Below are 24,283 nucleotides of genomic sequence, written 5' to 3'. Positions count from 1 at the left end.
TATGATTCATTATGTGCTTTCAAGAGGGACATGGCTGTGTATGTGCTACACCACACAAATGGCACACGCACTCTGGATAACAGGATTCCACTGCTGCCAGATGTTAATTCAAAATACTAAATTCACACCTTTACTCAAATGGTGCAGGGAAGTGAATGGGTCTGTGGATACATGGGCTGAGATGTATGTCAGAAAAAAGCCCAAATGTCTTTGATATGTGTCCTTCTGGCATAACCACTCTGTAACATCATACTCTCTTTCTGTTGACAGTGTGCCTGCATTTTAGTTCCCAAGGTCACGTGAGCCTGTCCCTTGCCAGCTTCTGACTTGTTGACAGTTTAAAGAAACAAAACAAAACAAAAAAACATCCCCCAAAATCAACAACCGAACAAACACCGAGCAGCTAACAGGGAAAAACTGTTTTAAATCACACGGCACTAGCTCAGTCAGTTGGAATGTATTTGGCCATCTTTTCTCTTCCTCCCGTGGAATTCATTCCTCTGGGTACTGTAATGATGGATTTGCCCGTCAAAAGAGCAAATTTTCTTCTTCGCTGGGCAGACTTCAATTTCTGAGGCTCCTTGCCAGTAAACAAGCAGAAACCTTATTTAACCCCTTTATGCTGTATCCTTTTCTACATATGGAATATGTCACACATATCTCTTTCCTAGAGGTTATGGCCTACTGTCACATTGTAGAATAGACTGAATGAAGTTGAATATGTAAAAATACAAAAGGTGCAGAATGTTAAATATGCCCAAATATTGTATGAAACTAGGCATTTACAAATAGGAGAAACAGATTTGCCAAAAGGGGAGCTCATTCTGAAGTTGCCAAGAAACTGGATTTGTACATTTCAAAACAAATTCATATTAAAATAAGTTGAAAGTTAAAATTGAAAGTTGATTAATAAGTTGAAAGCTGTATTAATAAAATAATTTAATGATTACTATTTACTTAGATTGTAGTAACACATAAAATATCAGGATTTCACTGAGTTTACATAGACTTTGATCCTGGTCACACTTAGCTGACTTCCAAAGTTTCCACTGTTTTCAATGAATCAGAGTCCATGCTCAGCAAATTCATTTGTTCAAATGTAACCCCCTCCCCATGCTTTTACATTTTTATATTTAAAAAAAAAAGAAAGAGAAAAAAAAAGATTCAGAAGGATTTGTGTCTTATTCTGAGTCAGTTGGTAAAAACTGCCTATGGTTTAAATCTGCTGTAGAACTCTGAATGATTCTAGTGAGACCACATTTACAACAAAGGTGAAACTCAAAACATTTCTCCTCAGTGTTTGCATCTTACAGAACTAACGAAACTAAATTATGTATATTTATAATATAGAATATTTATAAATGTATATTTATAATGTATATTTATAACATAGAAAAACCCTTCAGAAAGGGTCTGATCCTATTGACTGTATCAGAGTATTTTTCTGAAAAAGGAATTGGAGCTCAAAAGTAAATTTATTCCATTACAGTTTCCTGTTCTTCCCCATATGGTTCTTTTCATCTTTGGACTAAGAACTAGCATTTTGTTTCTGTGCTTCTTAGTTTAGGTCCTGTTTTGTGCCTAAGGCTCCAGAAAGTCTCTGTACAGATAGGTAATAACAGCAATGATGATAACATTTATTTAAAAAATCAATATTATTTGAATTTCCATCCCAAACAAACAGGGATGGAGATACCTCTGTAAACACAGGCTTATGCCTATATTTGAAGTTTGTAGGTTCAACAGTGTCATTGGCATTGATAATAAAAGTGACATGAATATTGCATGTGCGGTGTAGCTGCCTCACCTCTATATTTAGCTCACTGTTGGATTTCAGGAGATCACTTGGAACCGTACATAGAATTGATTCTGACTGTAGGAGGAGGTTTTCGCAGCTTTTATTTCCAACTTTTAGCACCTCTCCTTTAACAGCTTCTGAATCAATATAATTTCCCTTGGAAAGAAAAAAAAAAAAAAGAAAAAATCAATTTAGTATTACATAACCACCTCATGAAAGTTAAGGAGAAGGCCTTTCATTAACTTGTACAATGTTTTTAATGGAAAAACAATTGTGAAATAAAACAGACTAACACAAGTTTACATTGCCCTGTCGATGTGCATATACCAGGTTTATTCATGTAAACGGGAGTTTGACTGACAGGCCAGAGAGGGGGAGATGATAATGTTTAAGGATAAAATCTCCTGTCACTAATACTCATACAGCCCATAAGGACTTATAAAAATGCAAATGTTTGAGGAATAATTTCTGATGGTCCTGTTTAGATTTTTGCATAATTTGCACAAGAAAGAAAGCATTATGTGATCCTGTTGTTAATACAAAACTGTCATTATATTATCCACAAACTAAAGGCATCCCAAATATTTTGTTTTGCAACTAGTTATGGTTGAGGGAGTGAAGCTTTCAAAAAAGTGCGAGCGAATTGTAATCATAAAAATGCACAAATCTGTCAAAATCACGTTCCATAGACCGAAAGTGGAACAAACCCTGGTAAAAATTACATGAAAAGTGCACTCCCTACTCAGAAAACCTGCCTTCAGATCCTAGACTTGGATGAAATATTATCCCTCTTGGTATTGTGATATAGTAGTGTCCAAAGGCCAAGGTCAGGATCTTTTGTGCTCAGGACTACATCGGTATTTAGGAAGCTGCAGTTCTGCCCTGACCCGTGTACAGTTCAGCTTAGATAAGATTAAAGAACAGGCATATTATGAGGGAGTAAAAGGGGAAAAGGGAGGATGGGGAGTAACAGTAATATGGTCTATTGATGTGGGCTGAACTGGGAGTTTTTCACGGGAAGGGAGGAAGGCATCATGCCTGACTCTGCTGTGAGGCTTCGTCTACTGAAATGAAAACAAGAAACCCGTTCTGAAGGGTAAAATAAATGGTATTTTGGAATGTATTTTTTATGTCTACTACAAAATCAGAAAGAGTTCAGGAGAAATTGTAATAAAAATATAGGAGAGCTGGTTTAATGTTCTATTTTGACCAGTGAAGCCACACCCCAGGTGAGTGCTTTTTAACTGCTGGCAGAAAAAGTCCATTTTGCTCACTTTTGTCTATCTAAGCCATTCTTGGAGGCATTCTTTTTGGTGTTGAATATTCAGTGGACCAGGGAGCGCTGATTGACTGTTTAGTGCTTATTAGTCTGGAAACTTACTGCAGACTGTGAGCCATTCAAGTTCAAATCTTTCTTTTGAAACATGTACCTCAAAAGAACTGAACTTGGGTCTTCTATCTTCAGCATAAATGTATTGTCCTAAAGAGTGTGGATGAGTGGCCTCTCTTTTTCTTCTGCACTGCATCTTAGAAAATTGTTCCCACCAAAACTGTTGGCTTACTCAAAGGAAAAAACATACTGGCATTTCCTAGTGTGGTCATTAGTTAGTTATAATGAAGGCAGTAGTTTTTATTTATTACCATTACCATTATATTACCATTAATACATTATAGTTTCAAAAATATTCAGTACAATATCTGTCTATATCAAAAGTTTCAGACCTCTTTCAAGAAGTTGATTTATTCTTCTAAGGACCAAAGAATTTACATATGGTTTTAAGAAAATAAGGAAATTGACTCCAATGAGAACCAGGAAGCAGTATTTCCTATTTTAAAATGCATATAACCCCCTACTTGCTGAGTAATGTCCTTACATGCAAGCTGAAGAATACAGTTATTATACTGTGTAGCTGTCACAAACCAATCTGATAGACTAGCTAACTACCTTACAACTTCAGAGACAGAAGAATAATGTGGATGAATGTCTAGAAGCAGTATAAAAACTGAAAACTGAGCCGTGGAAATTTTGATATCAGTATCAGAAGAATTTTTGAGATTCCTAAACAGAGCAGATTAAATAGGGAAGAATGAGGAGTTACTGCAGTAGAGCTTCCACTTAAGCTTGCTCAGAAATATTTCCATTGCACTCTCAGACTGGACATTATCAGAAACATAATTTTCTATGATGTGTAAGAAGATGAAAAATAGACTGACCTGTAAATGAACAAGAAGAGTTTCTTAAGATTATCTCACAAAGAATGTGTTGGGCTGGTTTAGCAATAGACTAGGGGATTAAATCTTGACCGGTTGTTTTAGGACAGATGTGGCACAGAACAGATCTCAGGATCTCTAATGTGATGTGTAACATAACAAATTGTGCTACTTATTTCCTTGTCAAAGGTTTTATATTTATAAATAGATGTTAGTCACCTAGGCATTGGCCTTTTAGGAAGCATGCAGAGCTCCACCTCTGGCTTGGTGCATAGGATCATGGAATCATTAAGGTTGGAAGAGACCTCCAAGATCATCTGGTCCAACCATCCCCCTACCACCAATGTCACCCACTAAACCATGTCCCTAAGCACCACGTCCAACCTTTCCTTAACACCCCCAGGGACAGTGATTCAACCACCTCCCTGGGTAACCTGTTACAGTACCACTCCTGACCACACCAGACCTCTGCAGGCCGGGCAGCTCAGGCAATTACTAGAAGTAAAACAAACAAACAAAAAAGTGACACACAGGGAAAGGCAAGGCCCCTTCCCCACCAGTGTGAGCCCTGCTCACACTAGTCCTCCAGGCTTGGGTGGAGGGAAGCAATGGAAGAGCAACTGCAGCCCTCAGAGGGTGAGGGTAGCAACCTGACACACAGACCCAAAACCTTGAAAACCTTGGGTCTGCTGCAGCACTTCCAAGAGCTGCCTTTCATCAAGAAGTCATTAAAGGACATTTTCAAGAACCCCCAAAGTGATGCCATGGCAGAGTTAGGTCACGTTCCCCTGTAGCAAATACAGGCTGCCAAGCAATGCTGATAGGGGTTATCTTGTCTCTGCAGTGTGTTATCACTTGTAATATCTAAGGACAGGTTGCTTTCCTGCCCTGACCTCAGGTGGAAGTTTCCAACTGTGCAAAGCAACCTGAGGCTTTAAAGGGAAAATGACTGGACTATGAGTTTCTTTGTTCATACCCCAATGGCGCTTGCAGAGAGATCAAATGCCTTTTGCCAAGTGTGGGGGATAGTCTTATGAGCAGAGGCACAGAGGAAATCAGCACAGGACTTAATCCTCTGTACAAACTGTCCAGTTCTTTCTGGCCCAGGTCAGTGGCTCCTGTGGGAGGTGGTGAGCAGATTCTGTTCTCTTTAGCAGTCTCATTTCTGCAGTCATCCCCAGCAGAGAAATGCCAGAATTTCTCCCATCCTGTGAGCTTCCCATGTTGGCAGGAGATGGGAGCACTTCTGAAGTAGTGTCTTTGTGGTGTTGAAGCAGGGAAGTGCCTCAAGCCACTCTGCCGTGACCACTCTGACCGGGGAATGGTGGGCAGCAAGAGACTTCAAAGAGTCACATACTTGGCAGAGGAAGGCAATGATGATGTCGGTCCTTGAGAGACTTGGTAGTGTGGAAGACAAAAGGGCTGGCACTGAAGACTAGAAAGGCTGGCAGTCATGGCACACAGTGCCCTGACTGTGTTTAGATAGAAGACTTAATGTTTCTTTGCATTTAACATTTTCTTACAAAAACAACTTGTGGTCATCAGAGGAAACCAAACAGCACCTTTCAATCGGTACCCACCATCATTTGATGAAAGCTAAGTATGTCACAGTAGATTAGTTTGATTGAAAAACTTGTGATAAAAGCTCCCTCCACCTCTCTGAAACTAATTAAGAAAAAGATAAAAGAACTTTGGTTTGGTAGAACAGTCTGTTCACTGAAGCAAGCTGCCATTTAATTTCATGCTGAGCTTGCTTAATTACCACACAAAATATGACCATGAGGCATGTAAACTTGTGTGTGTATATTTTTGTATGGGAGTACGGGGCTAGAGAAAAGTGTTGCCAATATGGCTTGTAATGATCTTTTGGCTCCCTACAATAATTTCTGAAAGCTGCCTCACTGTTTTGATGGAAGCATCCCACTATAACTAATTCTATTTAGAAGAGGATGTTAAATTGGTGCTTGTTCATGCTTTGTTCTAGGAGACCAGCTTTCACTAATGTCATTCTCCAGTTGGTTGCCAGGAAATAATCGGGGCATCAGGCTTAGGTAGACATCTGCCTTGGGTGCCATGGCTACAAGGTGACATCAATCCTACAAAATTGTTACTTTGGTCAGTTTTCAGTGGGACAGTCCTCAACCAGACTTTCTATCTCATTCTCTTCTTTACAATAAATAGCACTAGGGACTTCTCCTTAAGGGAGAATAAAATGTTCAAAAGTAAAGAAAGACGAGAGTTAAAAAAAACACCTAATTTTTAACCTAAGTGCCTGGGGAAGATTATGGAGCAAGTTCTCATGGAAGCATTTCCAGGCAGAGGAAGGACAAGAAGGCAATTGGCAACAGCCAGAACAGGATTCCCAAAAGTGGATTTTACCCGAGTGCTTTCTGTAAGGAGATGACGGGCTCTGTAGATGAGGAGAAGGCACTTGACAATGTCTACCTTGCTTTTAGCAAGGTTTGCAACACCGTCTGTCCCAGTATTGAAAACAAATTGGCATGATGTGGACTGGATGAGTGGACTATAAATTGGATAAAAAACTGACTGGACCATCAGCTGAAAGTTTACTAATCTGACAAGTGGCATTTCTCACGGGGGGATGCTGGGACCAATACTGTTTAAAATCTTCATCAACAATCTGAACAGTGACAGAATGCACTGTCTTTTTAGGTTTCAGATGACATTAAACGTAGGCAAACGACTGACACTGGAGAGCAGAATCACTGCTCAGAGGGTCTGCAGCATGCCGGAGGAATGTGCCAGCAGGAACCTCATAAATACAACAAACACAGATACACAGTTCTGCACCTGGGATGGAATAAGCCCATGTACCAGGACATGTAGGGACAGAAGGGCAGAAAGATACTTTGCAGAAAAAGACCTGGGAGTCCTGGTGGACCACATGGTGAAATAAGGTGGCAATGTGCTGTTGTAGTGATGAAGGCTCAACATGTGCTTATAGCAGCAACGTAACCATGAGATGGAAAAAGATTATTATTGTTCTTCACTCAGCCACATCTGGAGAATTTTGCTGAGTTTTGGGCCCCACAGTAAAAGGGAGATAAAGACAAAGTGAGCAAAGAACAGCAGAGGGCCACTGAGATGGGAAAGAGGCTGAAACACAAGGTGCATAAGGCAAAGAGAGAGGAGCTGTTTTTTTTTTTTTTTTTTTTTTTTTTTGAGCTGTATGCTTCGAGGTTTTCAAAACTCATCTGGACAAGGCCATAGGCAAGATGACCAAATTTTTAACTTTGCCCTGCTTTGAGCATTGGGGTTAGACTATGAAGACCTCCAAAGGTTTCTTCTAATCTGATTTATTCCATGATTCTTCTCAAATTATATCCCTTCTTTCCAATTGGTTGAAATACATGACCTGGAAACCACTGGAAACCACTGCTGTCACTGCACAGAGGCATTGAGCCATACCAAAGCTATGTATTCCCAGCTCTCTGTTAATCTGCACACCAGAACTCTTTCTAGTATTTCTCCATGAACAGGCAAAAGTTCACTCTGCATTGAGTGATTTAGCTGAAAAAAAGGACCTGTGAGCTCCTAAGTAAACCTGCTCCATTATAGTTTCCTGGTTTTCTCCATGTGGTTCTCCTCGTCTTTGGATTGAGAACTAGCATTTTATTTCTGTGCTTCTAAGTTTAGATCCCACACTGATCATTCTTTGGAATTTGCCCAAAACCTTTTGTTGTGTCAGATCAATATTCAGAGGGTTTGACTGAAACCCAGCATAGCAGACAGAGACTCTCAGGTAACTGTCCAATTATCTGCAGCCCAGAATTGGGTCACTGGATCATCTTGGAGTCAAAGACCACAGGCCTCACAGATTCCATCTTGGAAAAAGTGTTGGCTTACAGAGCTCATGAAGAGATGACCCCACCATTAAGGCTGATTGTGTTCTTTAAAGATTTTTATACATTGTATGCCATATAAATTGTAAATATTCTATAGAAATGAAATGTACATAATAACATTTTTTATCCATATTCATAATAAATTAGAAATACCTGTATTTGTCCTGTTTCTATTTGACACTAAATCAGAAACACACTACATTTCAGGAAATCAGCTCACAAATGGATTTGTGAGTCTGCAGCACTCTTATACAAATCAAACTGCCTCTAAGGGCCCCAGATTTCTGAGAGATGTTTCTCAGTGCTGCCTAGGCTATTCTGAGTTTTCTTTTAACTGGCACTCAGCATCAACTTTGCATTTTTCATGGATCCATAAATATTTAGGCTACAGTGGTGACTGATCTTCTTGAATGACTTTGTGCACAGACTGGAATTTCCCTTAGCTCTAGAGAGCCAAAGTTGCTGGGGCACTTCTCAGAGGTAACTCCATATCTTCCATGGGGAAGGATGAAAAAACATGTGACAGTAAGAGCCAGGACTGAAACACAGACCACACACTTCAGGTTCTGGGCTGCTGGCCATGTTTAATTTTGGACTGTTGGTGCAGCTTATAGTAGTCAGAAGCTGATGCAGCCTGGTTGCCCCACTTGGGGCCCAGAGGACAATGAAAGCCCCTCTCCCTCCCTACCTGATAGCAGTAACAGCCCTGGAATCTCTTTGATTTCACCTCTTTATTTTTTAGGTTGTGACAGCTGGGGGATTGGATGAACGCGGCCCTGAACACACTGTTCTCAGTCCTTCCCTGCCTTTATTTCCTTGGGGTTTCCTCTACTTCAACAAAATGTCTGTTCCACAGAACACTGCTGATGTGTGCTTCACAACTTTCAGTGCATTTATGAATACTTCTATTGTGTAAAACATAATAATTTAAAAACTCACTTCAACATGTCTTACCTTAATTTCCAGAACATTTGGGTTGCCTCTTGATATGAACAATGGCTTTTCAAAATGCTTAAATACAGGATTATTTACATAATCAAAATCAAAGTACAAAGAGCTGACTCCATCAAAAATAAAAAACACTTTGGTTACGAAGGGTGGTTGAAGGTTGAAGGCTTTCAGGGAAGGAGTTGTGCAGCAGATTATCTCTGAGCTAGAGCGGTGGCTACATGCCTATAAGAAAGAAAGAAAGAATTGGAGTAAGTAAGTGCATAGGAAGTAACTGATGAACATAGCTGTTCTTTAACAATATACATATGTTGAAAAAATAAACACCAGAGGTCTTGTTCTTCTTTAACCATAGCAAAATCCTGAGCAGGGCTCCACAGTGTTTGTTTAGAGTTGGGAGAAAAGTGTAAAAACTCAATGGTGTTTGCACTCTTGTTGAGGAAATGTTCAAGTAAACAAGCTTCCTGGCCTGATTGTTCACAGTGCTTTTAAAGTAAATATTTTGAAGATAATTAGTGGAAAATGATTTCCAATGCCAAGGACCATCAGGAGGCTACCCCTTCACTGGGCTGTACTGGGACACAAAGCAGCCATAACTCAGCTTATCCAGCCTATGTAAGAGTGACTACAACATGGACTTCTCTTCCTTTTATACTACAATAGCAAGGGACCAGAGGAGAAGGTAAAAATAGGCCCAATGCATCTGATTGAAATAGTGGAAAACAAAAGTAAAGCGCTGTTTACTCACGGTGCAGCTGAGCTGCTGTGTTTCCACCTGAAGGGAACTATGGACTGTGTGAGAAAGTGCTTTAAAGCCAACACTACTGTGGGAAATTGGGCCATGAAAGTTCAACAAAGCACATCTTCTTTCTAAAAAAGTACGTGTAAGACTCTGGAAGTGTGGCATTTGGTGCTTAGGTGCGCTGGTGTAATACAAGTCCCTCCTGGGACTGCAGGACATGCTTCCCTCTGTATCTCCCCACAAGAGTGGGGATGAGATATTTGCACCTCAGTGCCATGCAGAACCTGGCTGGAAACAGGTATGAAGCCACTTTTTCCCCATGCTTGCATTTATTGTGACTGAAGGCATGCTCTGGACCAAGCAGTGCTTCCCAGGGGAAAGATGCTGGTATGCTGCATGCTTCAGAGGACCTGTCAGGAAGTGCTTTGTGCCCTGGAGCTGTGATCCAGAGCCAAATATCTGGCCAGGGTGCTTCTATCCATGCTGTACCACTTTGACACAGGTCTCTTGAGACAGATGGGATGGGCCCTGGTCCTCCCCAAAAGGATTCCCGTGCTGCAAGCAAGGCAGCTTGATCTGAAGCTGAGTTTGGTCAGTTTATAGGGACAGCAAGAATCCTTGCAGGTGGGATTCATCCAGCCTGCATCCAGTCACCTGCACTAGAGTCACTTGTCTAAACTCCCTTACAGTCAAAAGAGGGAAACAGGCTCACCTCGAGGGAAGTTCATCTGATCTGTTTTGGACAACAGCTTTAATTAGATGAACAGCACTCCAGAAGGGTCAACTTTTCTCTCCTTACTGTAGAGGTTTCTAGATGACTAATTGGATTATAATATCAACAGCACATCTACAAGCAATGATGGGAGGCATGGTGGGTGCTGGGCAGCACCACACATGCTGCAGAGTGGCTCTTTTGCTTTTGTGTTGTATAGGCCTTGTGCAGGTAGTTCCCTGTACACTGTCCCAGACATTACACTTTTTTTTTTTTTTTTTTTTTTTTTTTTTTTTTTTTAAACAGAGTGGCTGACGTGGCCCAGTGACAATGGGGTTTATAACCTAGTCATCATAAATCTTACATTTGTTTAACAAGAAATTTCCCTGGAAACCCAACAGTGCTGTTGAATACTTTTGTACCTCTATAGAGGGACAATATATATATATATTATTTTTTTTCTGTTTTGTTTTGCAAATTAAATTGGTTCTCATTATAAAATGCTGCCTGAAGAAGCTGTGAAATTAGCTTACATTTGTCTGTAATATGCTAGATTAATGCAATGTAATTTTACTGTGTGACATAACAGTTCAAGGTGGATCAGTTATATATTCACATTAACTTGAAAATAGAATTAAATTAGATATCAGCACTTTTTCACCATAGCAATTCATGTTTCTTTGCATAATATTATGAAATCTTAAATCTGTCCAGAAAAACATTTTTAAGGCTCTGAAACTGAGCATTAGTCTTTTAAAGCTCTATTGCAAGGTCTACATATCTGTTAACCATGAGTTCTGTGCTCAGTTAAATAACTTGGTGTAGCTCTCAATGACACTAGGGGGACTTGCACCCATGAAACTGGTTAGATTCCTAGCACAAATTCTGAAATATATGTGCACCCTCCCATAAAAACAAGGTAATCTGTGGGACACAAGTCAAGGCAGATTTTTCCTCCATTTGCTTACAGTATTAGAGTATTTTTGTCATTCCTTGATGTGCACCATTTACCATATCTCATGCTTTGTTATGAGATGCCATGGATCTAGAACTCCATTTGAATCAGTATGGTAATAGTAAGGTGCATCATTAGTATAATGTATGATCAAGTCATGTTTTCCCATGATATATGAATATCTGTAAAGTTATCTATCATATTGTGTCGATTCTAAAAAGATATTGTTAAAATATATAATTATAAAACCAAATATGTCCTAGGAAATCATTATATTTATTTGATTAATGTAAATTCATTAGTCTTTTTATCTACTGTAGAGTAGTGATGTCCGTTAAATGAATAGCAGTGGTATTCATAACTTTGTTTGTGGCTATCCATTAGAACCAGATACTTTACTTTATCAGGCTGGTCTCTGAAGAGGATGCTTTCAGAGAATGATAAAAATCTAATAATACTCTTTGGAGGGGATGCAATGTGACTGATTGGTAAGGTCAAGAAAAATCTTATTTACAATGCCCTTATTGGTACGTGATTTGACATGACATTTTTACCTTGAAATTGGTTTTAGCAATTGAAGAATATGATGGTTTAGTTTTCAAGAAATATTGGATTGAGGATCTATAAGAAAAAAACTAACTCAATCTATTGCCTACTCAATTAAGATACTGCCTATCACCCAGCACCTTTAACTTTTATTTAATTAGACTTTAAAGTACATTCCCTTTAAAAGCTAAAGCTGTGCTCTTCCTGTGAACATAATCTACATCGAAGGACAATAAGGAAGAAAAGATGTAAAAATTATGGAACATTTCACAAGCATAAGTAAATACTATACCCCAAGGGGAATAATAATCCATTGCACAATGCATATGACTCATCACTTAAAGGTATGTATTCTTGCTTCATTTGTAAAATATGACCCTTGAGGCAATTAATTCAAACCTGACCTACAGAATCTGAACTTCGGTGCCCAATTCAATTTTTTTTCATCTGACACAACAACAGGAAAAATATGAGGGAGGATCTCAGAGCTCCAAAGGTCTCCCAGCAACTGACCCAGATAAGAGAGGGGCAGTCAGATGTGTATTACAGGATCTGTAGCAGTCAGACAGGAGAAAAGGACCAATTTGTCCTTTTATAAAAAAATCTAAACTTTTGGAGTTCCAGTGAGAAATGAAAGATGAATGAGGTTAAAGTCAGACTGGGAGACTGTCCAGATGTCTCTGCCAAAGGATGATTTCTCAGAAGAGAGATGGGAAGTCAAGTCCAGCTTGAGGAAAACCCATTCAGAAAGCTTTTATGTGTAGGTGAGAAACTGAGCAGTGACACTCAATCAGGATGTCTTGAAGATTTTTCAGAGGACTCATGGGCTTTTGCTGTCATTTCAGGTTGTGCAAGAAATGGTACTAATGGTTCAGTACCATTTTTATCCTAGTTGTGTTGCTGGATGAAAGCAAGGGAAATGGTACTTCCAGTCTGTGAGATCACTGGACCAGAAGGTAGAGTAAACCCTTCCTTTCTACTGAGTATGAGGGCCAGCCCTTCACACAACATGACCGATACTGACTGGGAGCCCAGTCTCCTCTGTGGGTTTAGGATGGTTAACGTGCCTGACAGCAGTGCATCCCAGGGACCCTGACGAACTCGCAACTTAGACTCTTAACTGACACCTGTCACTGGACTGTTTCCTTTGCGAGAGGTGTACATGAGATACAGATTCAGCACAGAAAGGCCATGGTTTCCCTTCATGAAGGAAATCTTTTCTGGGCTTCTGGGGCAGCTTCATGACACAGAGTCAACATAACTGGAAGATCTGACCCTGAGCATGTTTGGATACATAATCAGGAATAGCTTCAATAAGCACATGCTCACCATCCACAGTTCCCAGGGAATTTCTTCTCTCATTATTTAACAGATCTAAGCTAGATACTCTCAGGTGAATTCTGGGCAATTTGATGGGTATTATGAATAGAGATTGTTAAGGGACTTTAAATGTAGAAAAAACTTCAGGGTATTTTAAAATTCTCCTGTAGCACAAAAGGAAATGGCATCTAGCAGGGAGTAATTAAGAAATACTAAAGATTATTCAAGAGGCTACTTGCTGAAGAGATAATTAAAAGTCTGTGGAAAAGAGTTGATCTTGCATAGTTACAAGGTTAGTTGTTGTTGGAGATCATTCATTAAAAGGTGCTTTTCCCTAGGTTTGCAACCTTGGACATCTTGGTAGATTCATAGAAGGGATTAAGCAGTGGGAATATATATCTGAATTAATTAATGGATGGAACATGCAGCAAAGGATCCCCAAATGACAACTGATTTGTTACTGGGAAACCAGTGCAAAGTACAGGCTGTCAAAGAGAAAATACTGGCCTCAAGAGCTTCTAGCAGGACTTATAGCAGAAGTTAGAAGGTACTTATTTTGTAAATAGGCTCCTGATCAAATATCATCCCAAACCATGCCAGGCTTTTATACAGGCACATTACAAAGAGAGTGGCAGGAATAAGCTGCTTCCTTCCTTGTGCACCTCACACTGGAGCTGAACACATGAGCATAAGTGAGAGGGTTAGGGCATCCTTATTCATTATCTATAGCTCTTGGGAAGAATAATTTATGCAGAACTCCCCAGATTCGTATTTTTTTGTTCCTAATCCGAACAAATGGTCAAAAGAACTAATGAAACAGAAATTAAAAAGAACACATTGCAAGTGCTGAAACATATGGTTCAATAACTGTAGAACATTTTTTTCACTCATGTTGAAATACCAAATTTGAAGAAGGCAAGACATATTATTTTGATAGTGTTAGTGGAATGTAATATAAACACAATTAGTGTGAACACAGTATTGAATAATTTCAATGAAATTTAAATAAATATGAAAAGAAAATGATAAAATTGAAGCAAGGACTTTTTACCTTATAGAACAGGAAATTTCAGAAATACTGAACTGCAAGCATGACAGCTGATATAGTCAACTTAGAATTGTTAAAGAATTATAGAGTGGGTTGGATTGGAAGCAACCACAGTCACTTCTGCTCAGACCTGTGTGGCCTGTGAACAGCAGAATAGTTAAGCAACAACCAGCCCCAAACTTAAATGTTTCTTCTACTGGCTGGCATATTACAGCCCAAACTTTTCAATTCCAGTGAAATTGCATTTCTTACAGGGAGTTGTTTTATAGAAACTCATTTACCAGCTCATCTCTCACACTTTGATGGAAAGAAAGAGGCAGAGAGCAAATGCCCCAAGGCATGCAACTCGGCTCTGCCCCTTCAGGCTTTGGGATGCAGAGCACCCCTTACAGCTCCTGCTGCTCATAGCAGTAACCCTCCACTCACACTGTGACTCCACTGGGGATCCAGGCTACAGTTTAGCCTGGTGGAGTGAATTAAGGGTTTGGGGACAAAGAGATGGCAGCAAAAGGAGAGAGCTCTTTTAATTCAGATGCTACCAGTTTTAGGCAAATGAGAGGGTATCTGGGAGGTGAATGAGAAATGAGTAGGAGAATGAGAAAGAATAAGCAGAGCTCTAAGAAAGAACAATTATCAGGCAAGGTTGGAGCAGCTTGGTTTGTTTAAACTGGAAAAGAGAAAGGCTGAATCAGACCATGGTGCAAGTTAAGTAAAATTAGCAGGAGGGACTGGTAATCTGTTGTTCATGTCCACTGAGGGTTAAACAAGAAGACAGAACATTAACAGCTGGGATTTGGGTTAATTATTGGAAACAAGTCTTTCCAAACCACTAGGTAAGCAGGTAGAGCAGCTCTCTCTCAAACTTGTTTAAGCGAGGTTGTGAAATTTCCTTCACGAGGAGCTTTAATAACATCCTATACAAATATCTGTCAGGCAGTGGTCTGGGTACATTTGCTCCTGCTGCAGGGAAGTAGGCCAGGCTAGGTCTTTGTGGTCCCTCCCAGCTGCACTTTCCTTTGATGCTCTGGGATGTGTTTCACTGCTGGGTTTGGTTTTCCCAAGAGCCAGAATTTCTGAATGCTGACAAAAGCAGCTTCTTGGAGGAGGCTGGTGAGAGAAAACTGAAAAGAAAAGGGGCTAAAAGAACAATTAAAAAAAATGACTCAGTTAACTCTCCTCTCTCAAAATAAGGAAACAAAAAGGCAATTTAACCTCAGCTAAAGGACTTCTTGATCATTTTGTTTTGTATTTCACTGTTTGTCTGGGTTTGGTCTATTCAGGACCACAACCTGTTTTCTCATTTGTTAACGTGATAGCTGCTTATTGCATTGCTCTAAATCCCTGCTGGAAAGAGTCCCTCATCATTATTTGTTTTTGTAATGACTGTAAGAAAGTTTGTTTTTTTTTTGCATAGGGTTCAGAACCTCCCACACAGAATGAGACAGGTTGCAGCATTAGGCATCCTTCACCAGCAATTTCCTCACTTGCATAGTGCAACCTGGTTTTGTTACTTTTAAATCTTCTCCTTCTCCCTGAGAACAAATATATTTCCTTGAGAGATAGGCTTGAGGTAAAGACTGGTGGCAGAACAAATGACAAGCAGAGCTGGGCTGCCACAGAGGGAAGCCACTGAGTGCTAGAGGCCTTTCATTTCAACAGAGCAAAATACTTGGGCACTGTCAAAGCATAATACACTCTTGATTACAATTTGTTTGAGGTTATAGTCCATCCCTTAATACAGGGGGAATGACCACATGCACAGCTTCTTTTATTCTGGGGCAGATTTTTAGAGTTACGTAAAGAGATAAACAGTGGTAGGGGACAGATATCCTCATGCAAAAGGAGGCTGAGACCTGCCTCTTCTTGTATGTTGGCAAATATCATGGACACTGCAAGGTATGAAAGAAAAAGAATAAGGGACATAATTCTGACTATCTACATCCCTGTTGTTTTTTTCAGCAGCAGGTTAAATGGCAGGATGGGAAGAAACCAGTACTCAAAGGAAAGTGTGCTCTCAATAATTGAAGAAAAGAAGAAACTCTACAGCATTCATTATCTAGACTTCCCAGTTACTTTTAAGACAATGGATATACTTCTTTACATTAGATGTCTTCAAATCTGTACTAATTCTAACAGTCTCCAAACACAGTCTTCATGGATTTTGAAGAATACATTGTTAGAGTGAGAATTTTATCAATAAATATATAAAAAAATATCTAAGTCAGAGTAGGAACTCCCGTGAGTTCCAAATACTATCTACTCTCATTGACTGGGAATCTGACAAGCAAGATGTGCAGAATCAAGTGCTGAAGAGTAGCAATTTTGCATATTCTCCCAGAACAGAGAATAGAGAAAACAGGTAAATTAAAAAGAAAGCTCATATCCATGCAAAGCAAAATCAAAGCAAAATCTAAAGAGATGATTTCAGCAATGATCTTTTACTTTGTAAATCTTTTGCACTTAGAAATAATTGTACTCACAATGCTGAAAATCTATGAAATTCTGAGTTTGGTTGATTTCACCAAAATATTTTATTTCCCAACTCATAGCTAAAGTGTCTTTCTGGTAACACTGAACACTGCGTTTCTTTGCAGGGGCACTAATTTTCAGATTAAACTCTGTACCCATTAAATTACAAGCCACGATTACATCCAGCTCAAATTCAGGTCTTGACACTCATAATATTATACAAATCAGGATCATGAAGAATATTGTGACCTTGAAACTATAAAAGACTGCAAATTTGCTAACATACCATTTAAAATGCTTTGAGCAAACCTAGATCTAATACTTAGAATTCAGTACAGGAAATATTGTATGATGATCATTAGAAGCAAGCTAAGAATATGAACAGTAGTGTAGCATGTCATAAAGCGTGTAGGTCAATTTAGCTTCAATTAGGCTAAACAGACCATACAGGATGAGAAAATGTCAGAGACAAAAGACGAATGTGTAGGCAAAAGGTTACAGGAAACAGTTCCAGTCCAAGTAGCCAATAAATGTCATCTTTGCCTTATAAAAATTAAAGTACATCACATGACCATATCTGATCACCTTATTTAAGATACTGCACAATATTAACTCAGGTAACAAAAGACGGTTTTGAATTTATCTTCACGAAGAGATTCCCAATTGCAGATGCCCAAACCTTTCTTAATATTTAGTTACTGAATTTTGGCAAGTTAGGAAACATTTACCCCAACAGGTAATTTGTCAATCAGCATTTTTTTGAAAACAATGCTTACTCTTGATTTTACATATTTAATTTTGCTATTTATTTGATGTTTGTTCCATTTTCCTTTTATATTCACAGTCACCATTTCAATACATTTCCTGCCTATCACAGTAACACTTGAACTTGCTATGTCTTAATAGGAAGTGAATCTGGCATATCTGTATTGTATTGCTTTGTGTTTAATCACTGAATTTAAATTGTGATATAAAAATCTTGTTATTGGGTACTGTGAAAGCCTAATTTATTTGCACCAATTTTATTAGAAACTGTTGTTCTCCTCCCCCTCTAATTTCCAATTTATTGTTGAGTTGTGTCTATGCAAAACTATGTTTCCACTGAAATGTTTTTTGAAGAAAACATCAAAAAATTGGTGGAAGCCCTGAAGTTTCAAGGCAAAAATTGAAGTGTTTCAACTGAAAATTCTGTGCCATTCACAACATGAAGATGACAAGATAACAGATTGTCTTCTCCAAGACTGACTCACCACAGAGAAGTTCATTCCCAGTTTAGGTACAGTAATCACCATCTGAGGAAAGCACACTGAGTTCAAGTTGATTCCCTGAGCTGTGATTGTACTTCCACCACTAGGGAAAATTAAAGAAGAAGAAGAAAAAAAAAAAGATAAGTAGGATAATGATACATCTGCTATGATAAACTTAATTACAAATTATATTTTAGAGTAAATGACAACATAAAACCAAAATTAGGGGTATACAGGGTGATGCAAATGCATAGCTCTGAGCAGTAAGATTATTTTTCTGTGAAACAAAATTTACACTTGTTATAACAACTAACCATATACAGGAAAAGAAAATTAATTTTAAATACTGTGGTATGCCAGGATATAAAACAAATGTGTGTGCATTTAAAAGAGAGTGCATTTAATATTTTCTAACTTACTTGTTGCTTTCAGTGGTGCTGAAAAAAGTGTCTTTTTTACTGCTGACATTTTTTTGGCAAAGGCAGATGGCTTGGATTAAAGCTACTGAGACCATAAATATGTCACTTAAAAACACACACATACTATCATACATATATATTCATAATATTTATGTATTGCTGGATTTAGACTATTTTAAAATCCATTTGCTCTCCTGAGCACTGCTGACTTGTCACATTAAATGATTTTTCTCACTAATCAGTGTAATGTCCAGACACAGTGTAGGAGACCCACTTAGCTGTATAGTAGGTATCTCAGCAGGACATCACAGGTACAGTCGGCAGCAGCTAGGAGTTAAATCACATAAAGAACAGAGGTGCCCTTCCCCCTTCTCCTTCACCTCTGAAAGGAAATGATCTGCCCTCTGCAACTGCACCATAATAGAAGCAATTGGCATGGCAGATAGAGATAAAAATGCAATTTCTTTTGATAGATTGCTGCACAGCGCAGCCATTCTTCTTTCATTCATTACTTCTCTTATTTCTAAGAGAAACTTTTGCTCACCTAAGAAAAGATTTGGCTGGATGAATGTTTAAAACAACGGGGTCTTCTCTGTAGGTGAAATGACCTTTCGCGTCTCGGCTAGCTTCGTCGATCCCCACCCTCACACGGTAGTCCTGGGGGATTCGTTGTGCTGGAGTGTAGCACTCCACGGTGCTTGCTGATATGCTGGAAGGACAGAAAAGTGCTTGCTTGTCAGCACTGTAAAACACAGATGCTGTTTAAATCATTATCATTTTTAAGCAGCAAACCCACCTAACGATCCACATTTGAAAAAAAAAAAGTCATTGATTACTGCATTGGATGGTCACATTGCAGAAAATAAGCAAGGTGTGGTGTAGAAACAAGAGCAACACTTCTTAGGTTCCATATTCACCTCAGTTTGACTGACTCACACCTTGCCTGGTGGAAGGCATTTCCCCAGTGCCTGTGACAGCCATGTCAAACCCTGCACTGTGCAAAGGCAGCTTCCAGCCTGGAAAATGAGAGCATGCTCCAGGTTTAAGGAGAATGACTTGTTCTGCTGTAACTGAAAGGTTATGTCTTTCTCCTTCCAATCCACGGGCTTTACTCTGTCTTAAAAAAGAAAATCTCAGCAAAAAGGGCTGGCAGGGTATACACTGTCTTTTCAGAGGTGTGCTGCACTGGGTGCACGCTGGCTCCAGAGACTGCTGAGGGACAGGCAGGAGAGGATAAGAAGAAGAGAGGAGAGGGTGAAAATTCATGAAGGGCTGGCCAGATACGGCACAGCAGCAGAGTCTTAGGGATATTTGCCTTTCCCTGTTTCTCTCACTTCTCCTGGAAGTCCTTCTCCTATGCTGAGCTCATGGGGTGAGTGAACAGCAGAGGGATGAAGGATCCTGGGGCTTGGAGCACATGGATTGTGGCCACAGGGAGCAGGACACATCAGAGGCAAGGGTAACAACTGACTGGAGAAGAAAATGTAATTCCAGTGGCTGGTTTCAGTGATTTGGGCCAACCCATATCCAGGAGCCTTTCAGGTGAGGCCATTCTCAAAGGATGTGAGCGACCGTTTCCAAATCAGACAAGAGGGGCATTTGTTGCCACTCCTAAAGCTTTCCAGGAAGGCTGTGTTCACCGTGTGCTTAGGGGTTAGTGGTTCATCCACAAGTATCTAGAAGTTTCACCGTCTTTTAAAGGAAAAAAGCCCAACTTGTTCTAGCTATGCTCAGAACTGGGTAACACTCCCAAGAGCAAACATCACAGTCAGTTCAGGTAGAGAAACGTATCCTGAAAAAGTACGCAATAGATGCATAGAGCATAGATGTCTCCAGACAATTTTGCTACTGAGAAGGGGGGAGCTGGGAATGCTTACTGGGTAAGCCCCAGGGAAGGTTTGATACCTAGAGGTCCCCCTGACTGAAGCAGATGTCTGACTCTGAGCCGGCAGTCATCGCATCCCCACAGTTAGGTGTCTCAAATGGATCAGATGAATCATTCCCCAAAGGTTCATATATTTGTCCATTAGCTGACCAGCTGAGATGATATCAATAAATCCCATCCTAAAGTATTAAGTAGCAGCTGAACATCTTGGTAGTGATTAAATATCAGTCTTGCATACCTAAATCCCTTTGTTGATTTAGTCAGGAGACTTGGCTGATTTGATCAAGAACATACAATAAATCATTTAGCAGCAAGGAATAAAATTCATCTCTCCTGACTTTAAATCTGACGTTAACTAATAGGCTGCTGCTTCTCTGCATCCTCTGCAAGTGTGATGTTTCACCACTATGACATTCCATAATCATTAGGAGAGACCCAAAATTTAGACAAATTGCAGGACACCCTGTTTCTGGAACATGGTGGGCCTGATTCTGCCCTCGGCTGTGAAAGTGACCATTTTGTTCACTCCAATGGGAGACACCCTACAGTACCCAACAAGAGGACAAAGCAGGATTTGTATCATGGTAGAACGGCTATTGAATTCAGAATACTTGACAGCCCATTGCAGAGAATCTGTGTTTATTATTTAACCTTTATATTCTGATAAGATTCAAGGCATTTCCACACATAGCATGTTGAAGGTTCTTGACTGAGCTCCTACTGGATCCAGTTCAGAGCCATACCGAAATTCTGGTTTAGTCCTCAAAACTACTTGATATGTACCAGGAAGTGTCCCAAACTGATGCTATCCTCAGTTAGGAAGCAGACAGTAGCACAGAAATACCTGCTCAGATGCATAGGATACACAGTTCTACATAGGTCTCATGTTGGCCAGGAAGAAATGGCAACCTGCACCCCATGCTCATGGGACGTACACTGGGTGCTGCTGCACAAACAGTAGCTCTGGCTGTAGAGGAGGGGACTGAGCATGTGGGAGTTGGAATGTCAAAAATGATAAAAAAATGGGTAAATTCCAGTCGCTTAGAAGCTGATTTACTGTTTCTCAGTGCAATGTTTTAATGAGGGTAATTAGGCATTACAGAATAAACAAATCTTCCAGGGAACCGTAGTCCTTTCTAGGAAGAATCAAGACATCCTAAATTCAGGACCTAGTCCTGAACTGAATACTTAGTGCAGTCTCTATACTGTGATATGTAGTGTTAAGAGAGGAGAGCAGTGTTTTGTATTCCAAAACATTTTAATCAAGACATTTCAATATTAAAGCTATCACTTCTTTGTAAACACATTACCTTTTCAAGATGCATGGTTTCTCACCAACAAAAATCTTTCTGGATTTTCCACTGTTTAGGTATTTGCCAGCTACTGTTAGCAATGTTCCTCCAGATTTGGGGCCGTAGGTGGGAGAGATACTTGTTATGATAGGATTCTGAGGGGAGTAAAAGCAAGAAGAGAGGACTGTTAAATTATGTTTCCATATTTTCAAAATGTGAAGAGGAAGGATCTTCATACATTTCTTAGCACTTCCAAGAAGTAATAATAAAGCAAACAGAATACAGAATTGCCATACTGGATAGGACTCATGAGGAGTCTTCTTGCAGTTCAAATTGAAGTTAATTAGACAGTAAAGTTTTTAATTATAGCACTTACCACGTAAGAAAATGTATTGAATAATGTTTTTCCATGTCCAACAGAAACACTACTGGATATATTAAAACTTGCATTTTTTGCAGCAGGAACTGTGCATTCCAGCCTTTGGAAAGCAAAGAAAAAAATGGGGTTACTTTTTTTTTTTTTTTTTTTTTTTCCTGGCTTGATCATTTTGTATTAAAATTGAACCACATCAAACTCATAATAATCCAGGATCCATACTGAACAATTCATCAATCTATGTGTGTCAGGATCTTTTCAGAAAAAAACAATCAACCAACTAACCAAAACCAAACAAAACCAACAACAAAAAATACAGCTAAAAGAATTATGGTGTTTAACCATAGCCAGAGAAACTGATTTTAGTATATGAAATGGGTTTCTGAAAAAAGCATGCTGGGGAAAACTAATACCTCCTATTCAATGGTTGATTTGAGTTTTGGAGTTTTCCTTTTGTGTTAGATTTTGGCAGACACAGGATTAGGAAAAATGCTTCCCATACTGATTTGCTGTCTAAATTTAAATATTACCAAAATTTGAACTTTTTTAGCAGTATATGCCAATGAACTACATTACATTTACAGTGTCTTGTATATGAGCTATTCACCTTATAATATTTAGTTTGCATTGAGACTGTTTAGAGCAGCAGTTAGGAGAGAGCTCAAGACTGCTGGAGGATGACCTCTCTGCTGCTATAAACGTGGATAGGGAAGCCATGCTGTGCTTTGCACACAGCTTTGTTAGGACACAGCTGAATGCTCTGAATTGAGAGAGGATATTCATTGAACTTACTATTTCTCTGAGATAACAACCAGAATAACCTCCGTCTTGAATTTAAGCAATTATTCCACTGTCTTGAATACACATTCCTGAGGAGGAGGAGAGGTGCTGCAGAGGGTCACGAGCCTCTTGATGACCAAATACTTGCATCTTCTCACATTCCTTTCCAGCTCACAGATCCTCACAGATCAGGAAGATGGAGGTGACGTACCTGAGCCCTACAGGATCCTGGCTGAAGGAACCTGCCACCTTTTCATACCTTTGAATAGTTTCATTTTTGCTGGGTCTCACAAGTGTTGAAGAGCATTTTGCAGGCAAACCAGAATAAGCTACTGCAAGAGCTATCAGCAGTAACTAGATATACTGGCTCTCTCTTTGGAGCACTGTTTTCATGGGGAATTTATCAAATCAGGGGATTCTTTAACACCTAAATTTTCTGTTGAAACTTCAGAATTGAAGGATGATACTTTTTGACTGAATGTTTGTATCATTGCATAATCTATACCACATAAAGAATATTTCTATAAAGGAAACTTCATATTTTAGGTTTCTTACTTGTTTTTGTTGCTAGATTTTGCTTCCAGAGCACAAATTTGTCCTCCAATATGGACTACTGTATTTTTTAATTCAAATCTATTATTTTTGCTGAATCCAAAGTCCCATCCACACAGTGTCAGCTTTGTCCCGCCTTCTAAGGGAGCGCTGCTCGGGAGAATCTGTTAAAAAATATTTCGTTACTTACATCAGATTTTCTCCAACTTCAAATGAAGTTAAAGAATGTGCAAAGGAATAATTTTAGAAAAGCATTTCTTCTGGTAGACTATGTCCTACCATTCATCTTAATTGTTCTTCACCTTTCATTTGTCACATTATGAGCTTTCTCTGACAGTAGCAATAAATAACAAAACCTATACTAGAAAGCTTTGAAGGATAGTGTTTAGGGGCACTGAACAAGCTGTGCATTGTAACAGTCTTTTAAATCCTGCCGTTCTTGTCTTTCACATCTTATTTCTGGCATGTTAAACATACAATGTACTTATTTTGTTAGAAGCTGAATGCTGAACACAAAAGAGTCCCCAAATGACCATTTTTTGTTAGCTTGATGAAAGTCAGGTTCAGAGCGAAGTAGCTTCAAAGACACCAAAATCCGATATTGCATTGGCTGTGATAAAGTTAACGTGACTTCTGCTATTCTTCCCTTAAATCTCTTACATTTGGTCACCTCTAATTCCGAGTTAAAAATAAACTACCTCTCAGCAACATAGAGACAATCTACAAAGGAAATGCTTTTTTTTTTTTTTTTTTTTTTTTTTCTTCTGTATATTGTAAATTGTCCTGTAAAATATAACAATGGTGGGAAAAATGTAGGAACACTATAGAGGTCTTGCAGAAACTCAGTAAAAGTGCTGGTCAGTACTGCCAGTAAAAGAATAAAAAAGACATTGGTTTAGGGTTTATGGGGACTTTTAACAATACTGCATAATTTTGCAAACGTATCAGTACTACTGGACAAACAACAGAGAAAAAAGACTGAATTTATACTTATGGTCATAGTGCCTGAATGTCTTAGACTTAAGGCTTTAGTGATAGTAATTTTGCCCCTAAAATGTAATACAGCTGTGGCTTTCAAAGGACCTGACTTCATTTTCAAGCTGAAAAGAAAGTGTTT

General features: G+C 39.2%; 1 protein-coding gene across 6 annotated transcripts in view; it reads right to left on the bottom strand.

Moving 5' to 3' along the window:
* The window catches only part of MET (MET proto-oncogene, receptor tyrosine kinase), a 139,837-nt gene that overhangs the window by 17,352 nt on the left and 98,202 nt on the right, over positions 1-24,283 (bottom strand). For all 6 annotated transcript variants that reach the window (XM_082775820.1, XM_082775819.1, XM_082775818.1 and 3 more), the window contains 7 exons: positions 23,170-23,330; positions 21,835-21,937; positions 21,477-21,613; positions 18,826-18,990; positions 17,866-17,965; positions 8,830-9,048; positions 1,808-1,954 (listed from right to left, as the gene is read on the bottom strand). In XM_082775820.1, the coding sequence (XP_082631946.1) occupies positions 1,808-1,954; positions 8,830-9,048; positions 17,866-17,965; positions 18,826-18,990; positions 21,477-21,613; positions 21,835-21,937; positions 23,170-23,330 (1,032 nt within the window). The remainder of the gene's footprint in view (positions 1-1,807; positions 1,955-8,829; positions 9,049-17,865; positions 17,966-18,825; positions 18,991-21,476; positions 21,614-21,834; positions 21,938-23,169; positions 23,331-24,283) is intronic.

This window comes from Aythya marila (genome assembly GCF_965140915.1).
Source record: "Aythya marila genome assembly, chromosome: 1".
NCBI lineage: Eukaryota > Metazoa > Chordata > Aves > Anseriformes > Anatidae > Aythya > Aythya marila.
Note: the sequence above shows the minus strand (reverse complement) of the source record. Positions and strands in the feature narration are given on the sequence as shown.